The 16,391-nt window shown below is 41.9% G+C and overlaps 1 protein-coding gene across 1 annotated transcript in view; it reads right to left on the reverse strand.

Moving 5' to 3' along the window:
• Window positions 1-282: 282 nt before the first annotated feature.
• Window positions 283-16,391, reverse strand: part of UNK (unkempt family zinc finger) — an 85,673-nt gene continuing 69,564 nt past the window's right edge. The window contains exons 11-17 of the mRNA XM_015414469.1: window positions 14,785-14,853; window positions 13,846-14,020; window positions 11,871-11,972; window positions 9,342-9,530; window positions 5,387-5,568; window positions 1,944-2,201; window positions 283-438 (exon numbers count right to left, since the gene is read on the reverse strand). Of these exons, the coding sequence (XP_015269955.1) occupies window positions 283-438; window positions 1,944-2,201; window positions 5,387-5,568; window positions 9,342-9,530; window positions 11,871-11,972; window positions 13,846-14,020; window positions 14,785-14,853 (1,131 nt within the window). The remainder of the gene's footprint in view (window positions 439-1,943; window positions 2,202-5,386; window positions 5,569-9,341; window positions 9,531-11,870; window positions 11,973-13,845; window positions 14,021-14,784; window positions 14,854-16,391) is intronic.

A 16,391-nucleotide genomic window follows, 5' to 3' on the forward strand; every position in this document is an offset into this window, starting at 1 on the left:
GAGAGGGGAAAGAGACTCTCTGAAAATGGCCCTTTGATCTGTATTAAAAACAACTCTAAAAGTCCCTAAGGAGTTAGAATTAGTGTAGGCCAGGTAGGTGGTGGGGGAGATGGGACACCTTTAAATGGGAGATGCAAAGTATTAAAAAGTGCTCTGCAACTAATTTTTGTTTTTATGTATATATATATATATATGTTCATATATATATTCATATAATATATATATATATATATAAAGTTAAAAAGTTCTATGTGATATGCTAAACCAAGCGTCCTAGTAGGGTCACGACTGCAGGGCGTGTGGCCTGTTGGGATGGCAGATGGGGCACTCGCCCTCCTCGGCACACGTTTCACACAGCACAGTGTGTTGGCACGGTAGTACCACCCGGTTCTCTTCCTGGCACTTGAGGCATTTCACTGACTGCATCTGAAACACTGCCTGAAAGAGAAAGCAAGCCAACATGGATTGTCAATGAACACACAACGCTTTGCAACACCCACGACAAAACTGTCTAAGAAATGTGGGACATTTTCCCTTTGTATGGGTCAACTGAGTAGCAGTGGGAAGCCGCCATATGCAATGTCATTTTTAGTCTACCCTTCCTCCAAGGAGATCCAGTGTTTCCCTTGTTTAATTTTATCCTCAAAATAACCTTCTGAGGTCGGTTGGGCTGAGACAGAATGACTGGCCCAAGGTCACTCAATGAATTTCATGGTCGAGTGGAAAGCAAAATCCAGATTTCCTCAGTCCTGATCAAATATATTGGCCACTAGACACACTGGCTTTCAGGGAAATGTAAATAGAGAGGGGGGGGATCCATTAAGGTTTCCCCTCCCTCGCATTAACACCAGCCCCCATGCCTGTCCATGCGTACTGGCAGAAACTTTGCTTGCCTCGTGGCTCTACCAAGCAGGCAGACAAGAAGACTCAGCAAGGCAGCCCTGGCTGAGACTAAACATGCTGTAATTGCTTAATTTCAGCCAACACAACTTCCTCACTACTACAGACCCTGGGAAACACCACATATGCAACTTTCAGCTGGGTCAGTAGGGTGGATTCTGGGGAAATGAGGTGTCATTCCAATACCCCCCCCCCATTCAAACACAATTATTAAGAGTTACAGATGGACCTATGATGGCAGAATACTGGTGAGTGCTATAGGACATTGAACAACTTCTCTTGTACCACGAAAACAATTCTTCCTCCCCCCTCCCCCCCAAAAAAAACTAAGGGGGATGGGGAAGTGCACTATTTCTGTCCTCTGTAAACTCAAATATTTCCCCAAAACTTGAGGAAGACAACTCATTTTTTTCTGAGCTGAATTCCAGATTTGGACCATATCGTGCTGCCAATGATATCACTGAAAATGCAATAAGGACCAAGCACCTCCCGTTTGCGATTCAACCTCCTTCCCCAGCCCCTAAATTATGCCCCCTTTTCTTCCCTCAAAGATCCTCCTGGCCCCATTTAAGGGCTCCAGTACTGAGAATGGTGCAATAACAGTGTCTTCAGTGCCAGGAAACCTAAGGAATGCCCACACTGCAGGTGTCAGGTATTCTGGAAACTACATGTCCCAGAGTTCCTTGTACATGAGATGCTGCTGGTGTAGGTACCAGGGAGGAAGTGCCATCCAGCAACTCACCTGGCAAACCTTTTACAAGATGGTCTGAACTTCCTTAAGTCTATTTGTAAAAATTTGGAGAGGGACTTGTAAACATGTCACTCCTTTTTACGAACTGAAGCACAATCAATAATTATTATGGTTTAATCCTTCCCTGCTACCCCAGAGGATTTCTGGGGAAAAAAACTACCTCCCCCTTCTGAGAATTGAACATTTGTTAGCGCCTAGCCACCCAGATATTAAAAAAACATGTTATTTAGAGTGTAAAACAGTAAATGTGATTAATGGTGAATATTTAACAAAATCTCTCATTTAAACCCACCTTATCAACTCTTTCCAAGTTGGCACGCAGCTGTTTTTGGAGAGTATAGAGTGTGGAAAGGGAGAGGGTCTCTAGGTCAGACAGAGCACGTAGGAACTGGGGGTCCTGGCCAGTGTGGATTCTCTCCATTTCCTCCTGGAGTTTTTTCACTTGCAGTTCCAAGGCCTCCCTCTGCTCTCGGGCTAGCTCACATTCCATAGTTGCTGTGCTGGCACGATCGTTGGCCTCCTCTGCTTCTTTCTTCCAAGCATCACAAGCCTGTGTATCCCAAAGGCAGGGAAATTACCATAAATCCTCAGCTTGCTTCCTCTGGATAATCTATTTCCAGGTATTTGCAATTTGGGAAGGGGGAAATGGGGCTGGGCTGGGAATTCTCCCATCTCCTGCTCTTGCCTACAGACTTCAAAACGTTTCTGAAGGGTTCTATTAAAATATATGAAACAGCTTTCTTATCTGTATGAAGACTCGGAATCATACATGGGTACACCAACATTTCTTTCATTGTTGGATAATTCCTGTCCTAGCAAACACATTGTAGGCCGCACAATACTGTCAAGCCATGTGCACACATCTTGGATTTTTGAGTGTTTCTCCTCCATTTCAAAACTGCCTTTTTACAGTAACTGTCCAAAGTGGTAGACCAGTTTTTGTGTAAACAGGTCCCTTAAGCTAGCAAATTTAAGCACCCTTAATCTCGTAAAATATGTCTCCCTATATATTTCCTGTGTAAGTACATTTCATCATTCTGGCAGCAGAAACAGGAGTTAGGGACGGATGATGGGAAGAACACCAGGGTTAACAAAGACATCAAATACCTAGCCCAGGCATCCACACTTTATGTATTTATTTTATTTTATTGGATTTGTATCCCACCCTCCCCACATAGCAGGCTCAGGGTGGGTTCCAGACATACAGATCTGCAATAATGCAGATTTACGATTAAAACAAATTCATTAATACATTACCTAAACTCACTAAAATCAATAAAACACTAAATGCAAGAATTCCCTACAGATTAAGCCAGCTATAGAGTTGAAACCAGAGAAGTCTGCCAGCCCCACCTCAGGAACGAATTTAGTAAAAACAACTATATAAGCATACATACATACAGATTCAGGACAGACAAAAGGAAGTACTTCTAAACACACAGAACATAGTTAACTTGTGTAACTCACAGGCACAGGATGTGGTGATGGCCACCAACTTGGAAGGCTTTCAAAAAGGAGTGAATTAAGAACCTGGTTAAATGAATCCAAATTAAAGGGCCCAGTATTTAAACAACTGAATATAAGACATGGATACTTATCAAATTTACAAAAATACATGTATTTATTACAAAATAATTTAAAGGCATTTACAAGCCCAAATATAGCCTCAACACAGATTAAAATGATAGTTTTCTCAAAAAAAGACTATGTACGACTGACCAAACACGTTTCGGCCTTATGGCCTTCTTCAGTGGTCAAGCATAGTCATTACAAATTAGATCCAGATATTGCAGTAATATTGCAACAATTACTCAATATGTTTAGGACCAAGTTGGGATTGTTCTGGGGGGGAAAGGAGGATTTCCCCCATAATTAAATTTGATGCAATATTTATAATATTATAGTTATAACATGAAGTAATGTTCAAAATATTTATTTGAAATTACTTACTTCTAACCAATGTCCATGACTCAAGGCAGAGATATAATTAAGAGGCCTCATTTGAAATCACCTTCTGCCGTAGTCAGATACCATATTGCAATGTCTGGAGCTAATGTGTCATAAATGATGCTTAACCCACTGAAGAAGGCCATAAGGCCGAAATACGTTTGGTCAGGGTTACATACAAAACCATGGTCTTTGTTTGAGATAACTCTATGATTTTAGAAGAAAAAGAAGAAGAACAAGAGATTGGATTTATACCCCGCCCTTCACTACCCAAAGGTGTCTCAGAACGGCTTACAAACTCCTTTCCCTTCCCCTCCCCACAACAGACACCCTGGGTGATTTCCCACAAGCGCTATTCCACGCTCACTCCTCCCTTTTGCCCTGATGGTACGTGTCAATTTCACACAAGCTGCTATGCGGCCACATTTTGCCCCGCAGCTTCGCGGGATTTTCCCCACGTCTACTCAATCCTCAAAAAAAACTGGATTGAGTAGACACAAGGAAAATCGCGTGACACATACCATTGGGGCAAAGAGAAGAGTGAGCGCGGAGCAGCGGTTGTGGGAAATCACCCCCTGTGAGGTAGGTGGGGCTGAGAGAGCTCTTGACAGAAACTGCTCTTTTTTAAGAACAGCTCTTATCAGAACTATGGCTTGCCCAAGGTCATCCAGCCAGGTGCAAGTGGAGGAGTGGGGAATCAAACCCGGTTCTCCCAGATTAGAGTCCGCACACTTAACCACTACACCAAACTGGCTCTTTTAATCTGTATTGAGGCTATATTTGGGCCTGTAATTGCTTGTAAATCATTTTGTAATAAATACATGTATTTTTTGTATATTTGATCAATATTCATGTCTTATATTCAGTTGTTTAAATATCGGCCCTTTAATTTGGATTCATTTAACTTTCTAGGCTCTTCATTCATTCTTCTGGGTTAAGTTTTCTCTTACCCCCTCTTTTTGTCCTTTTTAAAAAGGGAACGGACAAATTCACTGCGGTCATGACTATCAAAAGCTACTAGTCATGATGGATATCTACTCCCTCCAGTTCCAGAGGTAGTACACCTCTTTGTATCAGTTGCTGGGGAGCATGTGCAGGAGGATGCTGTTTCATTCATCCTGTTTGCAGGCTTCCTAGAGTCAGCTGGATGGCCACTGTGTGAACATAATGCTGGACTTGTTGGGCCTTTGGTCTCATCCAGCTTGTGTTCATATGTGTACACACAAGGACACACACAGAGAGAGACAGACAGACAGAGAGAGAGAGAGAGAGAGAGAGACAGACAGACAGAAGAACTGCTAGCCAATCTGGCTTAGGGTGAGTGTATGCCAGTCCCACAAAAGGGGCATTTTACCCAGCATTTACTTAAGGTAGCTTGAACTCAGAATATGCCTCTACTTCAAACCACAACTGCTCAGCCACAGGGTGAGTACTGAATTATTTAAACACTGAGCAGAATACTGATATACATAAGCAGGCAGTATGAACAATTAGAAAGATGTACTCAAACAAACTGAAGAACACATCACTTATAGAAGAGTTCAAGAAAGTTTTCTGTTGAACTTTTCAAACTCTATCACAACTTGCAATTTACTTTTCCATGTGTCTACAATACCAGCTGGTTCTTTATTTATTTATTAGTAAATGCATCTTAAATAAAGCTAAGAAAACAATGTGGAGGAACTATGCCACATCCTCCAGTTCTGTTGGTTATCTTGGACTCCAAACTACTTGTCACCACTGCTATCCTAGCAAACCACCCTGTCTCTCCCTGCTACTGCACACTACCTGTTTGGCCTGTTTCCAAGATTCTTCCCACTGTTTTATTGTACTGTTAGCTTCATCTAATTCCTGACGCAGTCTGGCCAGCTCAGCAGCCCCTGGACCCGACAGGAACGCAGGCGAGGTACTAGGCGAAAAACTTCCAGAAGCAAAGTGCTCCCATATACTGCTGTTCATCCCATTTAAACCTGTTTCATGTAGAGACAGAGAAAAGAAGTTACATCACAAATACTTCTTGCTAACCCCTTTCCCTGCATGAAATTCAGGCCCAATCCTTTTCTGGGAAGAGGAATAAAAGGATTCAATCTTCCACAGGATTCATTTGGGGATTCCAGGGAGCAACCTGGTCATGAGACAGGTCTTAGAATAAGGCAGATAGTCTAATGAGACAAGGAATGGCTGCACTGTTGTTCACCTCTTTGGCTGAAGCAGGAGGAATGGTAAGTGTGCCCCATTTAAACAAGAGCAACGTGATACGTGGCATTCTAGTGCAGATACTGATCTATAGAGCTCTGTATTTTACCTCATCAGTGTAGATGGATACAGAATGGGTGCACAGCACAGTGCAGACACCACAATAGAGATAAACATCAGAGTGAATTTAAAACAGGCATGCACAGAACCTCTGGTATAGATGTGGTCTTTATTAAACTACAAAGCTTTTCATGGGCAGTGTTTTTTTTAAAAAAAAAACATGCCACCCATCAACTTTCTTACTTCGTGTGTGAAATTTACTAGGTCTTTCCCCCAAATTTCTTTTTCACAATTTGTCTTTGGCATATACTGCTAAAGAGAGGCTCACAGTTTTCTTTATAATATAACAAATCCATTCAATTTTACCCAAACCAGAACTATTCAATGGAATACTTGATAAACAGTACAATCCTATGCAGAGTTACTCCTACCTAAGCCCACTGAAATCAATGGACAGGCCGAAATAACTTTGCATAGGATTGCGTTGACCATAATTTATTATTATAATGTAGTAATCTACTACTATAATGTGTTAGGTTGCATTTAGTTCTTCAGTATAGAGTGTCCAAAACTGGATCTGCTGATTTCTCAGAAGTCAGTTTGAAGGTCTGCTTTCAAGTGACACCAGAGAAATCTGTCTATGCATCAGATCTTAGAATAAGGCGGAGAATGTAACAAGATGTGCTGGTTAATGTTATTTTTAAAAAAGTTTACACTTATGATGTTTTCTGTCTAAAAATGGGGACCTTGAATACAGTCAGGTACAATTGCAAACATGTGCAGCATCATAACAGAATCCCATTACCCCAAACTAAGGTTGCCAACCTTCTGGTGGGGCCTGGAGATCTCCCAGAATCACAAGTGATCTTCAGGCCACAGAGATTGGTTCCCCTGGAGAAGGTGGCCTGCTGAGGTCCCTCCCCAAATTCCTCCTTCGCCAGGCTCCCCCCCCAAAAAAAATCTCCAGGAATTTCCCAACTCAGAGTTGGCAACCCTGCCCCAAACCCTAGCAAAAAACGCACTGAACAACATACAGACCTCTGTTGTAACTGCTTGTACCAGAGGTCGCAAAATTTTAATGAAAAGATGTGAATAAAGTTTTGGCTTTAGAGAGTAAGGGCGGTTGACAAAATCCATGAAGGAGCAGGGGCTGCCTCTTATCTTTTAAAAAGGACAAAACATTTCCCATGCAAAATCAGACGGGAAGCCTAGAAAAATATTTGCAACCATAACACAGGCATCTTACTAAACATTTTCTACTTCATATTGAATTTAATCAGGATTTGATTTGAGCTCAGAGACCAAGGCTTGCACTATTATTAAATATGGCTGATGTGAACTCGCCCTGATTCTAGTCATAACCTTGCCAGTAACATTTTCACACAATAAACAATGCATTATTAAATGGTTAACTGAAAATACCGTTTCCACTAATCACCAACCTAATGAGAACCAATAATGCAGATAACTTTTATATGGCTAGGCCACACACTCATTAGTTGGAAATCCTGTTATGCATGAAGCACTATGTGATGCAAGAAGAATGCACATACATCTGTGGATGTGCAATCTCTCCCCCACCTTTCTGAGGGGCACAGATTGTCCAAACTGGACATAGACATGCACAAATGTGTACACAAACGGCATTAAAAATTATTTCATATACATGGCTGGAGCAGAGTATATGCATGCTCCCGTTCCCCTGCCATATGCATTTGGGATCCCCAGTTAGTATATGTGAAAACTATCCCCTTAAAAATAAACTGAAATGAGCCTGAAAAGGCTTCCAGTGCATGGACCATGGATTTAGTTTGTAGAAAGCAGGTGATTGCACAGATGTGACAGACAAATGCGATTAAGCACATGAAAATATTTTAAACTTAAAAACAGGTATCTAGTTTTTAAGTCTTTCCACATGCCATCCTCCCTATTGCTTCTTAGTTCCTGTCATGTATCTTAATTAAACTGGAAGCTTCTTTAGCAGAAAAAATAACACACAGTCCGTGCAGTGCTCAAACCATTGTTAAATAACAGTAGCACATTTTTAAGAGGTCTGTTCAGTTACTATAGCTATCCCTCGGTTAGTATCAGTGTATTTTAACTCAATACGTAACGAATGCTCAACCAAGAATTTTATTTTATTGCTATGGCTCAAGAATACATGGTAATGATGAAGTAATGCTTATAAGTATGTGAAGAATGCCTGTTTGAGAGTTAAATACTAATCTGGCCATTCTAGAGCATATTTAATGTGGCTCCAACTGACATCAGGGAAGGAATGCCTTAAAAACAGCCAAAGGCTTAACTTTGAAATGGAGATGCTAGGTCTCAAGTGTGCCAGAACATCACAGCCTCTAAGCACCAGAGAATCCAACCCTAAAAGCAGAAGAACTATTTATGGTGAAGGGAAGTATGCTGAACACATTTAAAGGTAAAGGTTCCCTTGCTCGAAAGCCAGTCGAGTCCGACTCTAGGGTTGTGGTGCTCATCTCCGTTTCAAAGCCGAAGAGCCAGCGCTGTCCGAAGACGTTTCCGTGGTCATGTGGCCAGCATGACTAAACACCAAGGCGCACGGAACGCTGTTACCTTCCCACCGAAGTGGTACCTATTTATCTACTTGCAATTCCTTGCTTTCGAACTGCTAGGTTGGCAGGAGCTCACTCCGTCATGCGGCACCCGGGTCTCGAACTGCTGAACTACCGATTTAATACTTAAAGGTACTCCTGCATAAGCTTCAGGACCTAAAGGAGTACCTTTCCCCGCTGGTCTGTTTGAATATTCATGAACTATGGAGGCCTTGTTATACTTTGAATCACAAGGTTCTTTTAGAGATTATTTAAGTTACTTAGAATATTTGATTTTTAGCATTAACAGTAGCTATAACCAATAACCGTAAACCTGAAAAATCAAATAACCTAAACATATCAGCAGTATTACATATCTGTACCCCCCCCCCCCCCCACACCCCCCGCGTGCCCCGACAAACAAACCTGATCTCAACAGATCCTGGAAGCTAAACCAGACAGCCCTGGTTAGTACTTGGCTAGGAGACCTCCAAGGAAGTCCAGGGTCTCTACGCAAGAGGCAGGCAATGGCAAGCCGCCTCCGGAGGTGTCTTGCTTTGAAAACCCTACAAGGTCATCAATGTCAGCTGTGACTTGATGGCACTTAACATCACACACACACAAACTGTTTCCCTATGAGAGGGACCCTATGGTTGTTGACATGCTATATTTATGGATTTTAATTCTCCTGGGCTGATTTTCTGCCTCGCCTCTTGCTTGGTGTTCTACTTTTGCTGTATGGGGGAAATTCTTTTGGGGCATGGTTTAGGTTTTGTGTGTCCTCCTTTTAGGGGGAGAAGGCATGTTAGGTGGCAACAGAGACATTAAAATGAAAGCTGAAATAAACAGAAAATACTTACATGGTATAGAGAGGTATGTAAAATGTTAACATGTTTACTCTCACAAACACACTGGCCATTTACCTAATGATCCATGAGAGGCTGATGTCCCCAGGAATGTGTTTTCTGATTGGCTTAAGTGTCCCTGGGGCTGATGAAGGAAATGCGATGATAAGCTGACCGGTGGAGAAGGAGAGGCAGAGTGAAAGGAGGCAGAACTTCCAAGGGACCCAGGGATATTTACAGGAGCAGAACTTTGCAGCAAACTCCCACCTGGACAAAGAACACACAGAAAGGATGGGAATGTAGAAGCCATGAGTTATGAGTGGAAGCACAGCACAGGAATCTGAACAGCAGGCATTTGCTTCTCTCTAGCTCTGCATCAGGAAAGGATGGGGGAGTCCACACTCATCTTCTGCTTTGGGGAGGAACATTATGGGAACTGTTCCACAGGCCAAGGAAGGTAGTATGGAAACTTAGTTGGATGCTTGCTGTGCAAAACATGGTATTTGGGAAAGAGCAACCTCTGCTTAATGCATGAAGGATTTTTCGGAGACTAAAAGACTGTCATAAGAGAACTTAAATGACTTTTTGCATTTTTTTGTCTCCACAACAACAATACCCTAACCTATATTATGCATATTTAAATGTAACTCTGACACTATTTTCTACTACAAATATATCTCTGATTGCTACATTTCTCTATAGCAAAAAAGGTCTCTAGATAAAGTGAAAATGGGCATCTAAGACTGTGTTCATAGGAAGAGGAAACACAGTATCAGATTATTTGAACTGACTACATTTTCAAGGACCATGATCTGAATTGAAAATGGCTTCTTTCCATTATACAGCTTTCCAAGCATGTCCTTGCAAATTCAAACAGTCCCATGTGTTAGGGATAAGAAGTGTGGTCTCAATGTCACTTGAAAAGTGTTCAGTTTGCTTTGTAAGATTCAAAGGCTTTGCATCAAGGGAAAAGCCATATATCAAATAGGGGGAAAGTATTAATTTAAGGTGTCCCAGCAAATCAGATCCGTTATCAATACTTTAATTATTTATCCTATATCCACACAAGAATAAAAAAGCAGAGGAAATCACATCAGCATCTGAAGTACAAAGAAGTCCAGAAAAGTGCATGGCACTGCACAGGAATCAAACCCACTGTCATGAAATTGGCTGGCTTTGAAAGAGTCATGAGAATATCAGAATTAAATCTTTGTTTAAACTCAAATTTTTATTCTTTGTGCTTATAAACCTTGGAAATGGATAGCCACACCAAAGAAAGTTAAGAAATCAAAGTGGGCCCAGGGTGGCTATGGGAGGAATGCCTATGTGCCGTGTCCTTCGGGCATGGAATAGTTGCAATTTTGCACAGAAGCAACTGGAACATCACACTACTCATCTCTACCATGCTTCTTCTCTCCCTTAGTCAACTAGATGGGGCTGTAGTAGGAGGACGTGGTACGCCATGACAACATAATCCAAGTTCTGCATCACTTTACTGATCAGTGGAGTGTAATCTCTAAATATGCTTCCTTTTAAAAAAGCCAGTTGGCTACCACTACAGGAGAACCAAGCCCATGTCTACTCTACAGTAGGAGAAGCACAACTTGGGTCCCATTCTGACTCATCTGACTTGTTCAGTCTGCACTATGAACAGCAGCCACGTCATCTCAGCTGCTTCTAAATTGTTTTTAGCCAGAATCACCATAAATGTGATATCACAGCACAGGTGTCACATGCTGAATTCTACTTCTTTAAAGAGGAACCTATTTTTATGAAAGCGGAATGTGTCACTTGAGGAGTGAATAGCAGCAGGCTATTTGACTTATGTAACTGCACAAACATGAAACAATATTGGGGAAAGACATGGTGAAATGGAACTGTGTGTGGACAGATGACCATTGCAAAAGAGTTCCACAGTGGTCTGAAATGTCTGACACTGTACCAAGGAAGACTGGGTTTAAGCTGATGGATATGGCCTTAAGAAACCAACCTTCTAAGCAACAGTGAGTAGCTGTTCTGAACCCACCAATTTGTTAATGGCTTTACTTCACACACAAGAATCTGTGTCATTGAATAGAGAGATTCTTGTAACGGGCACAGTAAATCTGTAAGGACTATTTTCACCTGGACAACCAGAGACAGGAAAAAAAATGAATGCTGGTTTAAAATGGCCACGTACAAAATGATGAAATACATATGTGGTAGTTTGTCAATGAGCAGCTATAATGCCTTGCCATGGTCCTGTGACAGCAAAACAATGTTACCAGTCCAATTGGTTTCCCATTATTTTTCAAAAAATAAGGGGTTCCCCTCATGAAATGCACACTCATAATTTTGTGAACATGTTTAGTTTGTCACTGTTAAGGTACTATAAAGCAAAATAAGCCATGCCTGTACCATAAACATAACTGGGATGTATGAAACCAATGGAAGATATTTCCAATCTGCTAGCCAATGAGAGGGCCCTTCAGCTTCAAAATCTCTCATTGGCTGCTGATAGACACATAATAGGGTTGGTTTTGTGAGCTTGTTAGGCTGCTTCAGCCAGCTGATGGGGCAAACCCTGCTTGGCAGAAGATCAAAGAAAGCTCTGTTGCTTTCATGTACCTATCATGATGCCACTCGTGTGGGGCACCGAGCTGCTGTCAAATGTCTTCTCCAGGGCAGCCACTCCGAATTCGTTCAGGTCCAGGTCATCCAAGGCAGACTCTGCCAGACAGAGGCACCAATTATATGTTACAAAAAGGACCAACAACTTCAAGTGACAGGGAAGCCCAAACAGCCTACATGCAGAGATGCCACTGCTCTGGACTGCAGAATCTACAGGGCCCTGTTCCCCCCGTGCATTGCTGCTATCGTCAAGTTAGCTTTTCATATCACTTTCTGTTGCCTACTTTGAATCTTAATGACTTTCAGCGTCAGGTTCTTCCCAAAAATTATACATCAGAAATAACAGCAATGTGAAACACGTCACTCTGCAGCTCCTGTTGTTCAGTTCATCTTTTGAGTAGAAGAATATCCAGAGATATTTTCATGACCAGTGAAGTAGGCAGCTGCCCATTTCAGTCACTTAGTAAACTTAGTGTTCAGGAGGAATTGCCACAGTGCATGGAATGTTTCACTTTCAGGAATTCCACAGTGCAGGAGTGACTTGGGTTGCAATTCTGTGACAGAAAAGATGGGCAGAGTAGGAATGAGGTTCAGATATGGTAGTGGAAAGAAGAGGATTGTGTGTGGCAGTCAGGCAAGGAGGGAGGAACGGGAAATGGATTAGCAAAATCTGGCAAGCAGGCAACAGCCAGTGGTGGCCCAACAATGGGTCAGCAATAGCATGGACATTGCCAGTTGGGGATGAGATGGAGCAAGCCTGCACAGGAAGGGTCTCTCCCAATGCTATTCCTAACCAGTTTGCCCCACGAAAGACAGTGTTGTCTCAAAAAGGATAGGATGGCTCACATTTATGTTATTTCAGAAACTGGGGGTTATAAAATCTCCATAAACACTCTCTCAATTAACACTCTCCAATTCCTTTTCCATAATTTTCATTCCTTCGCTTTGGTTTGTCAGAAAGGTTATTTTGGGGGTATTTTGACATATACTCAAAAGGACTGCTAGTCTCCTCAAGAACTTCCTGTAGAATCCCTATTTGAAAATTTAAGAAGCACAGTGTCAGGAGCTCAATAAATGATGCCCCCCCCAAACACCTATTTGTTTGCTTGCTTAAGACCGTGGTCCTTCTGGGACAGGATTATATCAGAAGCAGTTCTTAATATGCCTAGAGAATAAGAGGCCAGCATCAAGCAGGGATATCTTAAAGAGGAAATAAAATTGTGCCAAGGAAGGGGGAAAAAGCAAGAGAGGTCTGCCCTGCACAATCTGGACTCTTACTCTCCTTGAGAATTCTTGAGAAAGCTGGAGGACAGAGATTCATAAATAATGTATCACTTTTGAAGAAGAAAAGCACAAATAAGGTTCATATAAAGGCCTACACAAGTTGGATACATCCTGGACTGGTCTATTGTAGTGGCACTTTGGAACAATTTTGAGATTTGTGAATTCAACAAGCATGGGGTAAGATGAAATACAACAGGCAGATTGTTCAGTTCTCATCAGAGAAAAGTCAGGAGCAATCATAATCTTCCATTCACAGTCTTACCACATTATAACAGAATTTACATCTTTTGAAATGAGCAAAGGTAACTCCTGTGTTCTTTGGGAAGAATTGAGACTATAGCACGTATTGCACTGCCTGTTGAGAGCTGAAGCTAGGGAAAAGTTTCTTTTGCCTTTATTTTCTCTAATTCCAGAGTCTAGTATGGCTATTGAATCTAAGATTAATTGACTTCTTTCAGATTCTGATTTCAATGTTACCTCTTGTACGGTAAAGTTTTTTGCAACTCTATATTGATTGTATCATTTCTCTGTTGTAGCTGATGTGGCTTTTAACAGTATAATTTAAAGTATTTGTCTAGAAGGGAAACATGGATTTTACAAAAAGAACCTCTAACATGCTCCTCCTGCTCCTATGCCTTGATATCCCTTTTCTGAGGGCCCAGAAATAAGTGTGCACAAATGATATTACCTATCACAGACTCCACTGTGTCACTGGTTGGGTAGAATGGAAGGGCATTGGCATTCATGCCGGGGACACTGCTGGTGCCAGCTGGACTTGGGGGTGTTGCTGCCAAGCTAGAGGTGATACTAGAGGAGATGCTAGATGTCAATGGGCTCCCAACAGGAAGAATCCCCAATATATCCTGAAAGAGGAACAAGTATTTATGCATTGGATAATTCATGATAAATACATGCCAGCAAGAAACACATATGAACAAGGTTATAAACAGTGTAATGAAAAGCATGTTTCCATTAGGGATTGAAAACATAGAATGTTTAAACTTTCTATACATATGCTAAAGCTTTGGTGCATATTTGGGGGTCTTTGAGGACCGCTCACAAACTTTCAGCTGCATCAGGCCGGAGCCTGATGGACAGAGGCCGACAGCGAGCATGCGTGGACGTGCGCTCGGCCCAGACTCGAAGGTGTCGCAACAGCCAGGAAGTCGTAAATCAAGACCAGCGCCAGGAGGATGTCGCCCGCAGACAACAGGAAAAACAACTCGCTACAAAGGGTGCCTGGTAGGTTAGTCACCCCCCCCCCCATATGTGGCCCTAGGTTAGGACTTGTACTGATTAAATATGTGACCCGCCGAACCGCTCAGAGCCCTCAGGGGGTGAGCGGTATACAAATGGAAGGATAAATAAATAAATAAATATCATAGGCTCATGTTATGTACAACCCCACCACACATTCAAAATTTTAAAAAGATGCTGTGGACTATCAGTGGCCCAAGCCAGCTTTATGATTATAATTTGGAAGCATATCTATACCTACATCCCACCAATTCTTTGCACAAACCTGAATACAGACTGGTTAAGAGTCTCCTTCACTTAAACACGTAAAGAGTCCATGCCACGACCACCTAGCAACATTAACAAGAGGGTTTTTTTTGGAATAACTTACTTGTTTGGGCTGTAATAGAGGCTGTTCTTGGGATCTGTGCTCCATGGAATGGGACTTTATTTTTGACTGCTGCAGTAAACATAACAAAGATAAGCAAGTGGGAAGAGGGCCAAAATTTGAAATACCCAACTGCTAAATTTACTTAGACCATGAAGATTTTGTTTATTTATAAACCGACCTTTCCCCCAGAAAATTGGAATTCAAGGTAGGTAACAAAATGAAGCAATCTACATCATCAACAAATAATAAACAGAAAAATAAGAGCAACTTCAGCATCTAAAACTATTCTCAACAGAGAAGTCAGCATACAAAAACAATATCCTCCTAAAAGTCCTGGACTAAAATTGGCAACCAATGGAGAGATCACAGAATGGGAGTAGTACGCTCCCAGCGGTTAGCTCAAGAGAGCAAAGAAACTACTGCATTTTGTGCCAATTAAACATTTGGATCCAGATTAAATTTTCCGCAAATGGAAAGAAGTGGGGTAATTTCCACGAAATTCCCTTTTTCCTGTTGCAATTCCATGATTGCCTCTCAAGCTGTTCCTGAGGATTTCCTGTTCTTCAAGAGCAGCATTTCGGGGAGATCAGTGGGATGCAGTGGCACAGTGGGAGGCAGGAACATCTTATTCCACTAACAGAAGTGCCTTTCATGAGCAGAAAATCTAGTCTGGATCTAACACAAAGTTTCTGAATAGTCTTCAAGGACAGCCTCACATGGAGCATGCTACAAAAGTTAAACACAATCAAGGTTCCTGTCGTATGGATCAGCTTGGCCAGATTGGTTGTCTCCAAGCAGGAGAAAAGCTTTTGGGATATATACAGCTGGGAAATGCACTTTAGCCGCCTGATTTGCTTTGTTAACAGAGTAAAATATAACAGTACTCTTAAACTCAAAAAAGCTGCACCCATCTGATGTATAATCCCTTCAAGGACAGTCCAAGGACAGTCAAGGACAACCAACCAACCAACATCACTTCTGTACTGTTAGGATTCAGTTTCAGTTTACTCTCCCTCAGCCATCTGACTGTGGCAGTACGGCACTGGCCCAAGATGGCGGCATCTGGAGGCTTATTTAATAAGACATGTACCGATGACACCCAACTCCAAAGCTACACTCTCACTGAGGGATCACATATAAACCCTGAATCCCAAAGGAGAGAGCATGGGACCCTGCAATACTCCCCAGAATAAGTCCCACAATGCTGATTTTCATCCCTTGCAACCAACTTCTGATTACAGTTGGTTAGAAAAGACTCGAACTATCATAAGGCTAAATCTGCAGTCCCCTTCCCCTCGTTTCATACTCTACACCCCTCAACAGCAGTGAATGATCAACTGTATTGAAAGTGGCAGAGAAATCAAATAAAACTAACAGGGATGCACTCATCTTATTCATTTGTAAACAGAGACTCTACACCAAGGTTAGCAAAAGCCATTTCTGTCTTGCAGAACTTACTCTTCTATGGTGTGCCCAAACTAAGATCAAGACTCATAAGAACATGTTAGGGGAAAAAAAAGATTTCCCAGTGCACAGAATACAGATAAATAATGTAATCTTACGCACACTCACTTAGGAGTACATCATATCAAAATCAGCAGAACTTC

Source organism: Gekko japonicus, unplaced genomic scaffold (assembly GCF_001447785.1).
Source record: "Gekko japonicus isolate JY-2015 unplaced genomic scaffold, Gekko_japonicus_V1.1 scaffold277, whole genome shotgun sequence".
Taxonomy (NCBI): domain Eukaryota; kingdom Metazoa; phylum Chordata; class Lepidosauria; order Squamata; family Gekkonidae; genus Gekko; species Gekko japonicus.